The sequence below is a fragment of the Nematostella vectensis genome, chromosome 9, assembly GCF_932526225.1.
Source record: "Nematostella vectensis chromosome 9, jaNemVect1.1, whole genome shotgun sequence".
In the NCBI taxonomy this organism is placed as follows: domain Eukaryota; kingdom Metazoa; phylum Cnidaria; class Anthozoa; order Actiniaria; family Edwardsiidae; genus Nematostella; species Nematostella vectensis.
Window position 1 is genome coordinate 14959378 of NC_064042.1, and position 18512 is coordinate 14977889.

The 18512-nt window shown below is 40.1% G+C and overlaps 2 protein-coding genes across 13 annotated transcripts; one reads left to right on the forward strand and one right to left on the reverse strand.

Moving 5' to 3' along the window:
- Nucleotides 1–56: 56 nt before the first annotated feature.
- Nucleotides 57–15337, reverse strand: LOC5507938. 12 transcript variants are annotated; one of them, XR_007313856.1, is made up of 5 exons: nt 14982–15303; nt 14472–14703; nt 3656–3752; nt 1035–1117; nt 57–731 (listed from the first exon to the last, which is right to left on the reverse strand). XR_007313856.1 is itself a non-coding variant. In XM_048733079.1 (4 exons), the coding sequence occupies exons 1-4, from the start codon at nt 15011–15013 to the stop codon at nt 453–455; spliced, it is 435 nt and encodes a 144-aa protein (XP_048589036.1). In that variant the 5' UTR covers nt 15014–15183; the 3' UTR covers nt 57–452. The 12 variants fall into 12 exon arrangements, 3 of the variants coding, with proteins under 3 accessions (XP_048589036.1, XP_048589037.1, XP_048589038.1); XR_007313858.1 differs by having other exon boundaries at nt 1051–1117; nt 14982–15302; XR_007313855.1 differs by having other exon boundaries at nt 57–1117; nt 14647–14703; nt 14982–15337.
- Nucleotides 15338–15683: 346 nt separating this feature from the next.
- Nucleotides 15684–17812, forward strand: LOC5507930 (homeobox protein koza). Its single transcript, XM_001628481.3, has 2 exons — nt 15684–16056; nt 16666–17812. The coding sequence occupies exons 1-2, from the start codon at nt 15723–15725 to the stop codon at nt 17043–17045; spliced, it is 714 nt and encodes a 237-aa protein (XP_001628531.2). The 5' UTR covers nt 15684–15722; the 3' UTR covers nt 17046–17812.
- Nucleotides 17813–18512: the final 700 nt, after the last annotated feature.

The window sequence follows — 18512 nt, forward strand, 5'->3', positions numbered from 1 at the left end:
AGTAGGAGGGGTTGGTTGGTGAACTTACCTTTTGGACGCTGTGTCCGGCCTCTTTCTTTGTCTTCGAACTCCCATTTGGCGTTATAAGCCAACGCTCAAACCCCCTCAGGTATGCGATAAGAGTATTCTGCATGCCTTGAAACCAATCGGAACTTTTGAAGGTCTGGTCCAACTCATCGCTTTCCTGGCTAGACTCCTGGCAACTCTCCTCATCGGACGCGGAGTCTGACGACGATGACAACAATCGTCTGATTTTAGTCGGTGACTTACTTTTAGTCGGTGTGACCGGTGTCTTTTCTTTTTCGCTGTCTTCCTCGTCGGAGGAAGGGATCGTTCTTTTAATGACAGCTTTTGGTTTGGTTGGTGACGTTGGCTTCATTCCCACTGCCAGTGCCAGTGCCAGTTTATAAGTAGTTGGCGGCAATGTTGGATGTCGGTATTGGCAGTGCCTGTCAAGGCGCAGCCCTTGCCCAATTGCACGCCTTGACAGGGCACTTCACCACTCTTCGTTTGTCTTTATTGGCTTGCATTCTTACTTGTCGTACCCACTTGTTGTAGTGTTTCGCAGACCAGCCATGCCTCCGGGCCATGTGGCGTTTTAAGTGGCTCTCGTCTTTGCCACATTTTGGACATTTAACTGAGGATGGCCGCTTTGGGGTGTTTTGAGCCACTTCCCTCCCCATCTCTCTCTGTTCAGGTGTCATTTCTGCAGCCAATGAGGAAGAACTTTTCTGTGAAAGGATACAAAATTACAAGAGTTAGTGTTGATGATGATCATCAACTCATCAAACTCATCCGAGTTTGTTGCTTTCAAGATGGACTTTTTAGCCTCGCGCAACCTTCCCGTTACGATGGGCTTTAGCTGCATAACTTTTGTTTCGATGATATCACTGTCGTCTAAGAAATAACATAACAATAACATAATTAGCAGCTGATAAGATACAATTGTGAACGAAAAAATAACTTACTAAGCCCGAGGGATGTTTGGACTAATTTTCTGAAAATTTCCAAACTCGTCGCATGGTTGTGCAAACCAAGATCGTGTGTTACTTCCTCCTCCGCCTTCATTTCGTGCATAAGGTCCACGGGGATCTCCTTCGATTCAGAAGTAGTCATGCTAAAAGGATTAAAAGAGCGAGCTGCATCAATCACCACCATTCTTTGACAGAATCTAAGCAAGATCCAGGACCAGTATTGATATTTATCCTTTTTTTTCCAAACTTCTCTTGGTTTATCGGTTAAGGTGTCACAACAGGGTATTTTGCAGAACAAATGTATTGGTGATTTGTTGCAGGGGCTTTGAGGTACCTCACTGTTGTGCTAGTTTTTGAAAAAACTTCATCCAAATTTACAAACTTTGGCTAAGTTTAAGGTAGTATATCTTAGCATGGTTACCATGGATACCGATAAAAAGCACCTTGTTGTGTAGGACGTTATCTCGTCTACGTGATATATGAGAATGGTGGTGATTGTCGCACAGAAACATTTTTCCATCAACCCCAAACACAACTATATAGTGGAATAACTCACCTACCTTGAAATATGCACTACTTAAGGTGTCACAACAGGGTATTTTGCAGAACAAATGTATTGGTGATTTGTTGCAGGGGCCTTGTGGTAGGACTATGTGAGGACTATGTTCTTATTTTTTTTAGCAATATCTAAATTTGAAATCACCAATTATGGCTAAGTTTAAGGTTATTTATCTCATCAGGGTTACCATGGAAACCATCAATTGACATGTTAAAATTGTTGTCATCTATTGGGCTGTTACCTCAGGCAGTTTGGTTTAGCTTAAAGTTAATGCGACTAAGTTACAGCGATTCTTGGAAGGTTAAAGAAACAGTGATATTTGACTGTCAATTTGTCCCTCCCCCCCTAAGTATGAAGCCAGTGTCAATTTCACGAAAGCACGTGGCTGATAAATTTTAACAAATAATCGCTAATAACAACAACAAAGATACATTTTTGTTCAAAATTTTTTCTACCTAAACTTAGACAGGTAGTTTAGACACATACCTTGATAGGTTTTTTTTCGATCCGTGGAGTTTAAGTAGATTTTCGAAGCCAAAATCCGAGAGCTCGTAAAACACGTCTATACTGACTGTAAACTTGGCAGAAGACTAAGTTTGGGGGGTCGGGGTGAGGCACACAAAAATTTCACTAAAAATCATACTATTCATGGGTCTCCAAGAATCGCTGTCTCCGTCGCATTAACTCTAATCTAAACCAAACTACCAGAGGTGATAGCCCAATAGATGGTAGCCCAAATGAGCTATCTTACCTTGAATTCAGTCATTTTTTTTTTTCATATTTGGTTAAAATATTTTAAAAAACAAACGAAACAGTGAGTTCCCCCAAGGTATGAGGATGTAATTGCATTCTGACCAATATTCGCGAAGTTCACGCTCGCGAAAAAACTTTTTTATGCGTTGAGGTATGAAGAAATCATTGCATATGTGGCTTACCCTCGACATTTGAGCATCGTATACGAAGTTTGGGGGTAAGGGTACTTTCCTAACTCAGGTTTAAGGATTTTGTGTAGGGTGCTTCTAACTCAAGTTTGACGCATTCTGACCAATATTCGCAAAGTTCACGCTCGCGAAAAAACTTTTTTGTATGGAGAGGTATGAATAAATCATTGCATATGTGGCTTACCCCCGACATTTGAGCGTCGTATACGAGGTAAGGGGTTAAGGTGTTGGCACTTAACCGTCAAATCTAGATCTACGACCCTCCAAGAATCGCTGTATCTTATTGGGATTGAATGCAAACTTAACGACAATACTAGAGTTTATAGCCCAATAGCTGACAACGATGGTGGCGTTTCAACTTTTGGTTTCCATGGTAACCCTGTTGAGATAACTAACCTTGAGCTTGGTCAATTTCGGTGATTTCAAATCTAGAAATTGCTAAAAAAAATGACAACACAGTGAGGTACCTCAAGGCCTCTGAAACAAATCACTAATACATTTGTTTTGCAAAATATCCTGTTTGGACATGTTAAGTAGTGCATATTTCAAGGTAATTGGTGGATTTCTCTATGTAGTTGTGATTGGGGTTGGTGGAAAAAATGTTTCTTTGCGTGAATCACCATCATACTTACATAACTTGTAGCAGAGATAGTATCCTACACTACAATGGGCTTATTATTGGTATCCATGGTAACCAAGATGAGATATGCAACCTCAAACTTGGACAAAGTATGTGAATTTGGATAAAGATTTTTTATAAAACTAACACAACAGCAAGGTACCTCTAGGCCTGTGCAACAAATCCACTATACATGTGATCTACAAAATATCCTATTGTGACACCATAAATAGCCTATAAACCAAGGTAGGTGGTAGGTTATTGGCTAAAACTCGGTCAGTTTAGGAAATCAAGCAACCAAACTTGGTAGGGACAGAGCCTGATAGGTGCTGATGATGGCTATTTGTCCATCTGTCCCTTGTTTTAGACTGGAGGCTGCCCTTTAGTCGCAAAATTACGGTATATGTACCCAAAAATTGAGGTTTTCAGCTAGATTTGACTGTTGCCATAGCAACACCCCACAACTATGAATGACACGTCAAAATCATAGTCAGCTATAGGGCTATCACCTGATGTTTGGTGACTTAATTCGACGGAGTTATAGTGATTTCTGGAGACTCACTATTTGGGTATCTTGACTGGGCACCCCCTATTTTTCAAGAATGCACGTATGTTTGAAGCTCTGTATCGTGACAAAAAAAATGTCTAGGACCATCAATCTACACAAAAGTAAAGACAGCGTTAGCAGATAGCAACATAAGATCAGAGCCTGTACGTGAATATTTTAGGGAGAACAGGACGTTTAAAATCCAAAAAAATGACCCCCCAGGAGAATGGGGTCACTTTGCATACTATTTTTGACCTTCCAAGAAACGCTGTATCTTTGTAGGATTGCATTCAACATCAATCAAACTACCACAGGTGATAGCCCAATAGTTGACAAAAGTTTTAGCGTGTCACTGTTGGTTTCCATAGTAACCCTGGTGAGGTATCTTACCTTGCGTTCAGTCAATTTTTATCATATTTTGTTACAATTTTTTTTAAAACAAACAAAACAGTGAGATCCCTCTAGGCCTCTGCAACAAATCACCAATACATTTGTTCTACAAAATACCCCGTTGTGACACCTTCATAGTGCATATTCTAAGGTAAGTGGTGAATTTCTCTATGTGGTTGTGTTTGGGGCTGGTGCAAAAAAATGTTCCTGTCCATCAATCACCATCATACTTGCACACCAGATAGAAGAGATAATGTGCTTCACAACAATGGGTCAAGCTTTGGTATCCATGGTAACCGTGCTGAAGATAGAAGCGATAATGTGGAGGCTGCCTTCTAGCCGCAAAACTACGGTATATGTACCCAAGAATTAAGATTCCAAGGTACATTTGAAAATTCACAGGTTGCTATAGCAACACCGCATAGCCATGAGTAACACGACAAAATCCTTCTCAGCTATTGGGCTGTCACCTCTGGATGTCCATCGAAGTAAATACGAAGAAGCTAGAGCGATTCCTGGAGACCCACTATTTGGGTGTCAAGACTGGGCACTGAAAAATTTCACTAAAAATCATACCATATATAACCCTCCAAGAATCGCTGTATCTTCGTCACATTCGCCTTGATCTAAACCAAACTACCAGAGTCGGTAGCCCAATAGATGACAAAGGGCTAGGCGTGTCAATCATGGTTGTGGAGTGTTGCTAAGGTGACCAGTCAATTTTCAAAGTAAGGGGAAATGTACCAAAAATTGAGGTTTTTGGCTGGTTTTGAGCCTTCACAGGTTACCATAGCAACACCCCACAACCATGAGTGACACGCCAAACTTATTCCCAACTATTCCGCTATCACCTCCCGAAGTTTGGTTTATATTGCAGTTAATGCGACGGAGTTATGGCTATTCTTGGAGACCCTCTACATGGTTATCTTGATTGGAAATTTCACTCGAGTCATACCATATATAACCCTACAAGAATAGCTATAACTCCGTCGCATTATCTCTGATCTAAACCAAACTACCAGAGATGATAGCTCAATAAATAACCAAGGTTTTGGCGTGTCATTCATGGTTGTGGACTGTTGCTATGGTGACCAGTGAGCTTTCAAAGTTAGGTAAAATGTTCCAAAAATAAAGGTTTTTGGCTAAGTTTGAGCCTATACATGTTACCATAGCAACACGCCACAACCATGAGTGACACGACAAAATTGTTGTCCGTTACTCCGCTATTACTTCCTGAAGTTTGCTCTAGATCGCAGTTAATGCGACGGAGTTATAGCGATTCTTGGAGACCAACTATATGTGTATCTTGACTGAAAATTACACTAAAATCTTACCATATATTACCCTCCAAGAATCGCTGTAACTTCGTCGCATTGCCTCTGATATATATCAAACTACCAGAGGGGATAGCCCAATAGATGACGAGGGTTTTGGTGTGTAAATTATTGTTGTGGAGTGTTGCTATGGTGACCAGTACACCTTCAAATTAAGGAGAACAGTACCAAAAATTGAAGTTATTGGATAAGTTTGAGCCTTCATAGGTTACCATAGCAACACTGCACAGCCATAAATGACACGTCAATACCCTTTTCATCTATTGGGCTATCGTCTCCTGTAGTTTTGTTTAGATCGGTGTCGATGCGATGGAGTTATAGCGATTCTTGGAGTATGGGTATCTTGACTGAAAATTTCACTAAAAATCATACCATATATAATCCTCCAAAAATCGCTGTATCTTCGTCGCAATCGCTCCGATCTAAACCAAACTACTAAAGTTCATAGCCAGATAGATCACAAAGATTTTGTCGTGTCACTTGCTGTTGTGACGTGTTGCTATGGCAACCTGTGACGGCTCAAATTAGGGGAATGTACTAAAAAAATAACAATTCTCAGCTGAATTTGAGTCATCACAGGTCGCCATAGCAACACTCCAGGGACACAAGTGACACGGCAAAACTCTCTTCAGGTCTTTCGCTATCATCTCCGGAAGATTGGTTAAGATCGGTATTAATGCGAAGGAGTTATGGCGATTCTTGGAGGCCCACTATTCGGGTATCTCGACTGGGCACTTATTATACCACTTATTGGCATACAAGAATCGCTCTATCTCCGTTGCATTGAATGCTAACTACACCAAACTTGCAGGGTAGATAGCCCAGGAGACTGTGATGATACTTGCAGAATCTCCGTGGTTTCTATGACGACGTTAATGAGATATTTTGCTCTGAATTTCGGTTAATTTTTTGAGTTTGGGTTAAATTTTTTTCGAAAACAAACAACACAATGATGTAGCCCAAGGACTGTTCTACAAATCACCCATACATATCTTTTACAAAAAAATCGATTTTGGTACCTTAAATAGTAGATTTTCCAAGGTAGGTACTTTTCCAAAATTTTTACTTAAAAATTCATAACTCCCTGGTTATTTGCTAAAACCAAATGAAACTATAGGAACCGACAGACACTTGCCAGACACACAACATGTGTGAACTGGTTGACCTTTGACCTTGGAACAAAAAAGTTATAGGACCTAAAACTTTGCAATATTCAAAGCATTTTTTAAGCCAAATGAAAGTTCGAGTTGAAAGACGGTTCCATATATGCAAAGCACCAGAGTTGACTCTACAACCACATGCAAACCGTTTTGAAATTGAAGGCTTGGTTACAAAGTTATAAGGCTTCAAAGTCGGCTGCAAACCAATGTTTGGACCAAAATATCTCCGTAGAAAAGTTGGTAAGTCCCCAAACTAACCATATGGCAGTAGGCTGCGACGTCCGGGCTACAAAAAGTTTCCCGTAAAGATTCGAGGAGAATTTTAAGTAAAAATTTTGGAAAAGTACCTACCTTGGAGTTTTTAATGGTGTTACACGTCACGGAATATCGGGCACGCGATACCCCCGATTTTGAGGTAAAAACCTACAAAAAAATTAATAACTCCGTCGAATTGAATGCAAACTCAACCAAACATGCCAATATGTCGGCTGTCAATTTTCCAATGACTCGCGTGGTGGCACAATCAAATGCCCAAATCAAATTATAAACAGCATTTATGTAAAACAAAACTACATTGGTGTTTATGCAAGGGTAATAATTTTTGTAAGACGAACCCCGGTTCGCTAAATGATTTGAAACGCAAAGATAGTTCACGGCTCAGGAGATTTACGATTTAAGTATATGACTGCAGATCCACACATCACTAACCTACAACAGGATATTCACATCACCAATTTACTACAGGCTTTTTCGTCTAAATAGAAAAACCGCTGCTTGAACACAAATGCCATTTTTTGATAAGATCACTCGATCAACAACTCGCGGGAAGTGCCGCAAACAATCCCTAGCATTCTTAGTGCTCTCACAGACAAATTTCTCGAATATTCGGCGCCTGGTCTGTCTTAAAATTTGATAGCTACTACTAATGATGTCCGTAGTATTAAGCAGCTTCTATGATATCCAGCGCCTTTAATATAACTAGTAGATCTTCGGTTCGAAAAACCATACCAATGAGAAATAAACACACGCAAGTGAACGGCCTGGGCAAAACATCTGAACATCTAACCTGAGTATCAGCCGGAATTTATCCGAAGAATCCGGCATGAGAACATGCGATTTGAACAGTACTTGTATCAGGCCCTTGTCTTGTTTCTCGCCGCGCGATAGAAACATAGGAGGGCCTGATACTCAGGTTGCCTTTTGCTGGTCACGCTTACAGGATCTTGAGTTGTGTATGAACCTTCTTACCAACGCTGTATTCCTCATGGTCTTCCAATAGGAGTGCTTTACTAGTAGCTTATCGAACACATCTTCTTGCTTTACTTCCGTTGCTTGGTGATGCTCAAGCTTGACTGGCTTAGCCTCACTCTCTGACTCTTTGCTTGCTTCAAGCTTGGCTTGTGATGGCCAATTCCCTGGCTCAGCCAGCCACTCTGGACCATTAAGCCATTGGTCTGGGAGCTTGTTACCATGGATTAAGTCAGCGGCGCCGTAATGGCTGCCACGATTTTGTAATGACATATATCCGCGATAATGTGGTAGTCAAACTTCAACTGGACACCCTGGCTTCTAGCCCTGTACAGTTTATACCAATTTGTTAGCTGCTGGAGATCGGGATAACGTCAATTCGTTCCACCTACTGGAATTCGAGGCGGCCATGTTGGAAATGACACCGGACCAACTTCCTCACAAGTTTCAGCACGGCTTCAATATAGTTCCTCCAGCTTAAGATCCATTGGGAAACGCCAGCCTAAACAACGGATACCTGAAGAGTTGTTCAAGGAACTAGGAGACTTAGGGATACGGAGAAAGTTTAGATCAAAGCGAAGTGGCAAACGACAAAACTGCATGAGCCATATTGGTAACCCTGTGTTGGAAATAACAAACTCGTCAAACTCCACACCTGCAACCTCACCAAGGTGCTCTGCCCCGGATTTGCATAATATTCCTACTGTAATTTCCTATCGCGAGCCACGAGAGCGTCACACGAAGAATCGAAATCAATCCCGCACACTCACTGCAGTGAAATCGTGAAGTTTGCAACCGCCCCTGAGGTTATTCCTAAATGTATGGTGCTTAACGCTCGTTAAGCACCGTTCGCGAAAGTGGATGCGGCCCCTGCCTTGTTCGCGGAGCTAAGCAGCAATAACATCGACATTTGTTTTGTTTCGGAATCGTGGCTCAACAAGAAAATTTTGTCTGACATGATTTGCCCTGATGGCTACGTCATGGTCAGGATAGATCGCCCTAGGATGCGGATGGGAGGAGGAGTTGCTATTATATGTAGAAATAACTGGAAGATTGAAGTGATCAAGGTCACGGATGATTTTGAGTCCATTTGGTGTAAAATAACAACTCCAAATTCAGTATATTATGTGGCCAGCGTGTACCATACTTCTGATCCTATCTATGAGCCTAAAGACTTACTGGACTTTCTATCTGACACCTGTGATGAAGTCCTGCTTGCTGATCCAGATGCTGAGATAGCCATCGCAGGCGATATCAACCAGCTGGATATAAAGAGTCTGATGCAGCAGCATGTGCTACATCAAAAGGTTAATGTACCGACAAGAGGGGACAAATTACTCGATGTCTTTCTGACTAATTATCCACTTCTCTGGAAGTCTGGTAGAGTACACAAAGGCCTGGTGAGATCGGACCACTTAGTTGTCACCGTTCAACCCACAATCCCCACCAAACCTCAGCGTAGATATGTTACTTTCCGTGATACTAGAGACCATCGAAAACTAGCTCTAGAAGCTAGAATAATCTTGCTAACCTAGAGGAGAGTGTGGAGCTGCTAAATGCAAGCCTGTGGTCGATGTTCAATGAATGTTTTCCGCTCATTCGGGTCAAAGTCTCATCCAGAGACCCACCTTACATGTCCCCCCTGGTTAAACAGCTTCGTTACATCAGGAACAGAATTGCGCATAAAGGAACCCGTGCTGAGATTCTGAGGCGCCAAGAGTGTATCAACATTATCATTTGGAGAAATCAGGTGAAAGCTGTTCATAAGGAACGCAAATGTGGTTCGATAGAATGGTGGGAGACAGCCAATAGAATAACTGCGGATGACATCACAATAAGTACGCCTGTGATATCTGGCTCAGACACTATTGATTCATCTCTGGAGGAAGTTACCGACATCAAGCGCTGGGCGGTGGAGAACCGAATGTAGTTGAACATGAAAAAGACCTTCGAGATGGTAGTAAAAGGTAAAACTAGGAAGCCTATTCCAGAGTCCATTGAGGCTATAGTTAGAAAGAATGAACTGAAACTGTTAGGGGTCACGATCCATTAGGATCAATGTAATTGGGACACCCAATTTGAAAACATGTTATCGAAAGCTTGTTTCCGATTGTACATTCTTAGGGTCTGTAAGTACTATGAATACTCTTCACATGACCTCACGGTGCTTTTTAATAGTCTTATAATGTCACCTTTTACTCCCATATTTTGGGGATCATGAAATTTGAAATCTGGAACCCTCTAGAATCACAGATTACCAAACAGGTAATTGTTTATCATTAGGTATAATTAAAATTTCCACTTTTTTTTGTTTTGTTGATGTTAATGCCTATTCTTATTACGTACCAATCAATACATATTAATAACAATTAGACTACTTTCTCAATTAGATTACTATACTCCTGAAAAACCACTAGTCACTTATAAACTGTTCAACAGGGACTTATGGTTGTCAGACAAGAATAAGGTTATTCTAACAAAATGTCAACAAAAGAACATAAACATGTTCAGTTCTCACTGTAGTAGTGTTGAGCTTACTAAAGCAGATTACAACTTGTGCTGTAGTGTCAGACTCTGAACTTCTTAGATCATTTGCACTAGGTCAGAGTCATCATCAGAGGATATCAAACTAGGTGGTTCTCCAATGTAAGGGATGGTGTCATCACTGTTAACTGATGTGCTGCCTGTATCAATAGACTCAGGTGAAAGGTCTTGACCAAGGATATTTGCCAGCTCTCGGACCATAGGAATGACATCATACTTATTCTTTGTGCGGCAGCAGGGGCAGGCAGGGTAAAGGGACTCGTACCACTGAAGGGTGCAAGGCATACACCCTATGACACTGGAACATGCAGAACAAACTGTTGCCGGCAGGTACTCAAACAAATTGAGCACATAATTATGTCTTGCATGTAGGAGTGTACTGCTCCTTCTTCAAGTGCTTCTTTGTTGCTGGCTGGTGCTTGCGCTGCTTCTTTGTTAAGTCCCCCCTGTTCTGTAGCTACAGATGGTTTTGGTGATATTATTATTATATCTCTCATAGCGTGCTGATAAGGTCACCAGCTGTTTTTCTTTGTTTTCCCTTTCTGTTCATCTTCACAATTATTTCTTCTTCCCCTTCATGGCAAACCATGACTTTTCTTGTTCCTTTTCAAAACTGTGCACCTGTACAATAAAAGACAATGTAAGTTCAATAAGTTTAATACTACCTTATTGAAAATAAATATGCCTTTTACGGTTTCTCAATAATTTATCTAGATTGTCATTGTGATTTCCTGAATAAACATTGTTTAGAGAATCCTAGGTACAACAAATTCAATAATGGTCTTGTAATGTTCATTGATTTCATAAAACAATATTTTTTCGCAATGCTTGTGTTATTTTTGTCAACAAGAACTTTGGGGAACATGATCCAAGTGTTCTCTAAGAACCAGTAGAATCAGTTGTATGATTCTAATCTTGAAAACCTTTGTGACCTCAAACCAAAGCATAAAAGAATATGGTACTACCGAATAAGATTAAAGATAGTGACCACACCACTAGTAAAATGCAGGATTTCATGTTTTCAACATAAGGGAAAATAACGTTGAATTTACATAAACAGGGGCGGCAGATCTATAAGGAGTATGGGGGGAGGGGTGGTAGATTAGATTGACACAGGGTGTCCCAAAAAAACAGGGTGGAGGGGGGGCTGGAAAAACAACAAACTACGCGAGGGGGCGGAACTTGTCAGGAAATAAAACATAATACCTACAGGTAGGCTACCTCATGGTTCTCGTGTGTGGCTTAGAGCAACATGTAGCTCTTGGGCATTTTGCTCTTTTACAGAAGGAATAAATGTGCTCTGCAGTACACAGATGTTATCATGTAAATCATTCTAAGCTTGACAAGCTTGACATTCTAAGTTTGACATAATCAATCTAAGCAAAGGAAACACTACACTTAAATTTATTTCTAGGCAAAGGAGACACTGAATTGCACTGTCAAATTCAACGTTCTAAAAAAATATTTGGGAACATGCTAAGCCGTGCCATGAATAGTTGCGACAAACCTGTATACCTAATAAGATGTCCAATCACCCATCGAATCAAATCAAATAATGAAACTGGCTAAAAAATTAAATCAAAAGGTATTACTTTATATTCTGCAAGGGAAAAAGAAGATAAGTAAACTGTACATGAAGTTGTCTGACTCGAAATGACGGATAGCCATTTGGCGTCAAGAAGGGACACTTGGTGAACTGAGAACAGGGGAGAACCTAGCTGTTTTACTACTATCATCGTAGAAAAACCATGTGGCAACACTAGTCCAGCTGCCAATCACCACTATTAGCCAATAGATTGTTTCAAAAATAGCGGGAATTCTGTTCAGCTACAAGCTATCCAATCACCACGAGGACTGAAACAGAATCTGGCGGGAAACTTGCGTTAACATCTAAAAAGGTTTTTCATTTTCTCAGCTTTTCAATTTTTTTAAATGCATCAACATTTCATGCGCGGATAGTAGTGCAAAAATCAGTTTTTGATATTTTGTTTTTCTGGTTCAGGAAATATTTTAGGAGTCTTATTCTATTTTTTTGTCATCACCATATCTCAAAATCATGGGACCTATATTTATATCGCGGCATATTTTTTTTCGTCAAAATAAACTCGTACTTTTTATCTACTTTTTCATCAAAGAGCTTGGTTTTTATGCAATTATGTCTTCTAACTGCGAAATGGAAGGTTTACCTATATATCGAGGTTGGGTTTTGCATGTTTTTGACATAAGTGCGAAATTGAAAGTTCATCTTATATGTAGAGGTTGGGTTTTGCGATTATGTTTTGGACATAACTGCTAAATTGGGAGTTCGTTTTATGCGCGGAGGTAGATTTTTGCAATTATGTTTTTGACATAACTGCGAAATTGAGAGTTCACCGCACATGTGGAGGTTGCTTGTTTGCAATTATGTTTTCGACATAACTGCGAAATAGAAGATTTACCTTTGTGCTTAGGTTGGGTTTTGCAATTATGTTTTTGACATATCTGCGAAATATAAGAGTAGCATTTATGCCGAGGTCGGGTTTTGCAATTATGTTTTTGGTATAACTGCGAAATGGAAGGTTTACCCTTATAGCGAGGTTGTTTTTTTTGCAATTATGTTTTTGACATAAGTGCGAAATGGAGAGTCTACCTATATACCGAGGTTGGGTTTTGCAATTATGTTTTTGACATAAGTGCAAAATGGAGAGTCTACCTATATACCGAGGTTAGGTTTTGCAATTATGTTTTCGACATAAGTGCAAAATGGAGAGTCTACCTATAAACCGAGGTTGGGTTTTGCAATTATGTTTTTGACATAAGTGCAAAATGGAGAGTCTACCTATATACCGAGGTTAGGCTTTGCAGTTGTGTTTCTTACGTAACTGCGAAATTGAGAGTTCGTCCTATATGCGGAGGTAGGTTTTTGCAATTATATGTTTTTGGCATATCATAATATGGTACTCACACTTAAGTCGAGGTTGGGTTTTGCAATTATGTTTTTGACATAACTGCAAAATGCAGAGTTCAACCTATATGTGAAGGTTTGGTTTCGCAGTTATGTTTTTGACCTTACTTATTGAGACCGATTTTCGGAGGTTGGATATAATTTGCGCACGATCAAAACATAATTGCAAAAGATGAAGTTAACTGCAAAATTCGCAAATATGTGTACACCCTCAAAAATGCACTCGCACTGATTGGTTCCGGAAACTCGGGATTTCTCGCATTAGTATTCACCAAATCTGATCCGCGTGCTGTGATTAGTTCCTGAAACTCTAAATATCCTCAGAAATGTACATCACACGTTTTTTTTGTAATTATTGGCAATAATTTTGTATTTTACCCAACTGATTCTGGTGAATACTAAAACAACTATTCCCCTCGGGGTCGATGATTCGCAACATCCACCACTATCGGTCTCCACTTCGGGGAATAGTTGTTTTAACTATTCATCTTCCCTTCGCGGCGCTCATTTAATTTTCAGTGTCTCTACTGCAGCGTTTATTTTGAGGAAACGGCGCTTATTGCCGTACTTTTGAATTCCCTAAACTACGTATTTAGCAAGATAACGCAAAAACAGTCTGGAGCTGCGGCGCTCATTGACTTTTCCGCTGCGCGTGCGTCGCTTGCGCGGGGGCGGCGCTAACCATATGCCGGGTAAATACAGTAGTTGTCTATACTGCCAGACTCGTATCCAGTCGCTAGAAAGGGGGAAGAGCGAGGCGCGCAAAGAATTCTGGGATAAGGATGAACATAAGGATTGTGTTCGCCCCATAATACACCGCGCGCCTAGTCATCTACCACACGTCCCGCAGATCACCTTTTCTGCCTTTTTAACAACTTGGTACGAGTCTGTTAGACTGAAGCGATTCACAAAACTGCTCGAGCTGTTCATTTCTCTTTGAGAACTACTAGTTTTAACACCTTATTTTCTACGAAAAACACAAAACGTAAGCCATTTCATAGTGAGAAACTCAGTGCAGCAGGGGTTTATCACCAGTTCACTAACTAATTTCGCGTCTTTTTCACTTGTTTTCTTCAGTTTGTAGGAAGACGCTAGGCTTGATTAATAATTAACCAGGTTCATATCATTAGATATTCCCAAACCTCCATAGCTTCACTTCAGTTTGGATATGTTTATATTTGCGTTTCTCTCAAAAGAGTTTGATTTCTCACCTGCATTCCGAAGTGGAAGGACTCGGTGGACTCAGTTACCTAGACAGCATAATATGAGCGGGCAACTTCATACACAGGGCTGCAAAACGTCTCTTGTTGCTCTTTGTTGTAGATGAACTTATTCATGATATGTGTATGTAGCTTATAATATTAAGTACTAGGCAGAAATACCCACATGTAATCCCACATGGCCGGGGATTTTTTTTTTCCGCTGCAGACCTCGTTGCAGGACCTGGATGAGTAAAAAATATCAGATTGCAAACACATGTTTTATGATAAGCCTAGCACAGAAGACTACAAATAAAGCTTACAGAAAAACGCTGCAAAGAGATTCCCAACAAAAATTTATAACATATCTGCATACTTTGAGAAAATATTGTGTCAAAACAGCGCAATATTGCATAATTGTTCATTATTTAGTGCGATTTGGTGACCCGTGTTCTGCTTCGGGGCATGACATCATTCTATTTTCGGATGTTTCAGCACAGATTCATGTCAAGGTCAACTTACCGCTCGAAGCGCTGAGCCTGTTTCAAAAACATCAAAAGAACTAGCTTCCATGTCTTTAAAAATAGCCTTTAATCTATTGACAGGCTCCCAAACTTTCGTTGATAAAAATCATTATTTTACACGGTGTTGCTATTGTCGTGCAGCGAAGCGAGGCAGGCATGCTTAGACTAGTTGATATTTAATGTTATACATGATGGCGAAATAGCGTCACGCAAAGTCACGCCGCGTCACCCAATAATTTACGTGAGCATGGTAATCATGCGATACTAAAATAGACATTGTATTGTAGGGAAACCAGCTTCTTAAAATCCTTGGTCTTTGTAAGGTGGTCTTAAGGTCTCTTCGGTCTTTAATAGTGATGGATTTTGAGTAAGATACAAACTTAAAAAAAAAGATGAAAACGGTTGTAAAATTCGCAGACATAAGTAGCGGTACTAGTTAGCGGTACTAGAGTGTCGCACAATACGCTTCCATAATAATGAAGCAACCGCCGTGTAATTGCTTTGAAATTTTACTAGTTATCAGCAAAGTCATAGAAAAAAGATTTCTGTAACTAATTCAAAGTAATATTAAAATTCCCCTTAGTTATACAAAGGGGTGACGGTGCCATGTTCAGGAAATGAGGTCAACAGTCAAGTGAGCGCGTGGGGTAACCTGGGAGAAAATTTAACCGTGACTCATGTAACTTGCATATAAAAGTGAGTAATCGAGTAAATCCTTACTCATCATTCTGTCGCAGTCATGAACGAACAAACACCTGCATCAGAGCTACCTTTCTCAATCAGGAATATCTTACGCGACGACTTTTCTTCTAGACGAAGCTCGAGATACGTTCAACAAATCACGCCCCTTGCTGCTGTGGGCAGCTCGTGGTTCGCTTGCAGGCCGTATTACTACCCCAGCTATCGGCCTTACTATGTGCCCGTGATCGTCACGGCCTTTCTGAATACGAGCACCGGAACGGAGGGTAACACAACACGTGAAACAGGGGGGACACTCCAGCAAGAGGCTGTTGGTTGCGATGATGTTAGTGAGAGTGAATCCGTGTGTTCAGAGGAAAGCGTATGTTCAAACGGTGAGTAAAACACAAAGGCTTGTAATAACCGCTAGGTCAGGAAAAATGAGATTTGATTGCATAAGATTTTAATTTTAAAAAAAGTCATAGGTCAGCGTTGTATTAGATCTAGTTATTTACATTTTATCGTAGAGTATGTAAACTGTAAATACCGCAGGCGCAGGTTTTTTTGTTTACGGTAAAAATTGTTTAGCTTTGCGATAAACTGCAAATAAAACTGCAATAAGTGTGTTGAATCGAAACAGTATTTAGGAATAGAAACGAAAGAATACGAATTATTATTATTTTTCTATTATTAGTACACAATTAACCAGGGTTTTTTTATTGTAAATTTCTTTTTTAAACAAACAAGTTAGAAAATGCTCTTTTTTTAACTTCGTGGAATTACCCAATGTATTTCATTGAAACACATTATTTCCGGTTAATGTTACGATTCTCAGAAAAAAGGAAAAATTGACCAATCAGCGACGACCGATGCCTTTCGGTTTTGTTCCGTTCTCACGATATAGATTAAAATCCGTAATATACAAAACAAACATAAAGAACAAGAATTCAATATATAATATGTATAATATAATACAACAGCACTAATCCTGGTTTATTCGGCAGATAAAAAGGAGGAATCTAATAAAGAAGACTTCTCAAGAGAAAACACATCTCCACAGAGGAACAATAACAAAGAGGATATCGTAGATAAAATTGGTAACAGGACAAAACTTAAAAACCGGGCAAATCCCCGAACGCGAACACATTTCACGGAAAGACAACTAAAGTATTTAGAGACTTATTATTCGAATGGCCGGTATCTGAGTAGAGATGAGAGAACCGTGCTCGCGCAGGCGCTGGAAATGACGGAACTGCAAGTAAGGAATTGGTTTCAGAACCGCCGTTACCAAAGAAAGCAAAAACAAGAACGCGAGAAAGCGGCAGATGGTGTCGCGTTAGAGAACGATTCAACGAAAGCAGCTAAGAAGATTGAAACGACATGACAAAGACTTAATACACACACATAGGGCTTAATAATTATAAGGCCGAATTGCACGCACCTGGCCGTCAACGTTTAATTTGTGTCGTCGGCCCGAATTTAAAGTGTTGGTGTTAGCCTGCGTAGCAAGCGTTTCTGTGGAGTTTCAGCATATTCCTCGCTCGCTCAAAAATTCCTGCTGAAACTCCACAGAAACGCTTGCTACCCAGGCTATGTTGGTGTAGGCCCTATTTTTTCTATTCGTAGACCCAAAAATCGGTTTAAAAAAATCGCCGCGTGTATCCGCCTTAAGAAAACAATATTATAGCAACTAAAAAGCAAATCCTCCGCAAGAAGCTAATAAGGATTTAATGTTTAAAGTGGCACTTACTAGTATCAAGGGAGGAGATATAATATTTATTTAAATTATAAAAAATAAATTGTATTGAACTATCTTAGGGAGGAAGCCTGGGGATAGAGGCGGAAAAAATTATTGGAAAAAAAGCGTTTTCTCTCTTCTCTCCTCTTTTCTCTACTGCCCTGTATTTCATTAGCATATAGCAAGTGATTTCAATGTTTCTCAGTTTGGCCATGGTTTGACCAACAAATAATTTGACCGCGCGATAGCACGTCTGGCAGGTAGTTAGAAGACTTGCATGTGAGACCTATGTACCACCCCTCCCTGATCTCCCCTCTTCTGCTATTTATGCCTATTCACCTGCAATAAGATCAAAACGGAACATCTGTAAAATGCTTGAAAAGATACTGAAAAATAAAAAATCGATAACTTTGGCCGAGGACCGAACTTCATAATAAAATTAGAAAACATAGACCATATTCCAGAAATATGATAAATCACCGTATGGCAGCGTAAAGCTTTATGGCTAGGCCCAAACACCGCTATCTAACAAACCGTTACAAAGGTACCAGAGGCACCCGCGCATTAATAGGGAGACAATAGCCAAGATTCCAACCCTGTCTTAGTCTGTTACGCCACGCACAGCTCGCTAAGTTGTACAATTAAAAATATCGGGGTCTTTTTCACGCTAGCGTGTCTTGGGAAATAGCGTGTTGCTATAGTAGTGAAAAGACATAGCTATCATACCTAGCACACTCTAGCCAAGGTCTATATTACCGCCTCCTTAGCCTTTTTTTTCTTCTTTGTTTAGTCCCGCACGTGCATATGTCAGTTTTTGTCACCAAAAGTTCACTTAGCAATGTAACAATGCACGCGAGATAAAAAAAAAAGTGAGATGATTATGTTTAAAAAAAAAAATATTACCACCACCGAATTTCCTCGGTCACCAATAGAACGCAGTATGGCCCAAGTTTTAAATAGCGTAAAAAAAATCGCATTTAAAAATCAAAATCAATGAGATGCTCGAGTCTTATAAACCCCTTTAACACATTTCATCTAACGCCTACCGACCATATACCTCCTCCTTATACACAAACAGACTCTTGAAATACAATCCTGATTATTAAAGGGTGC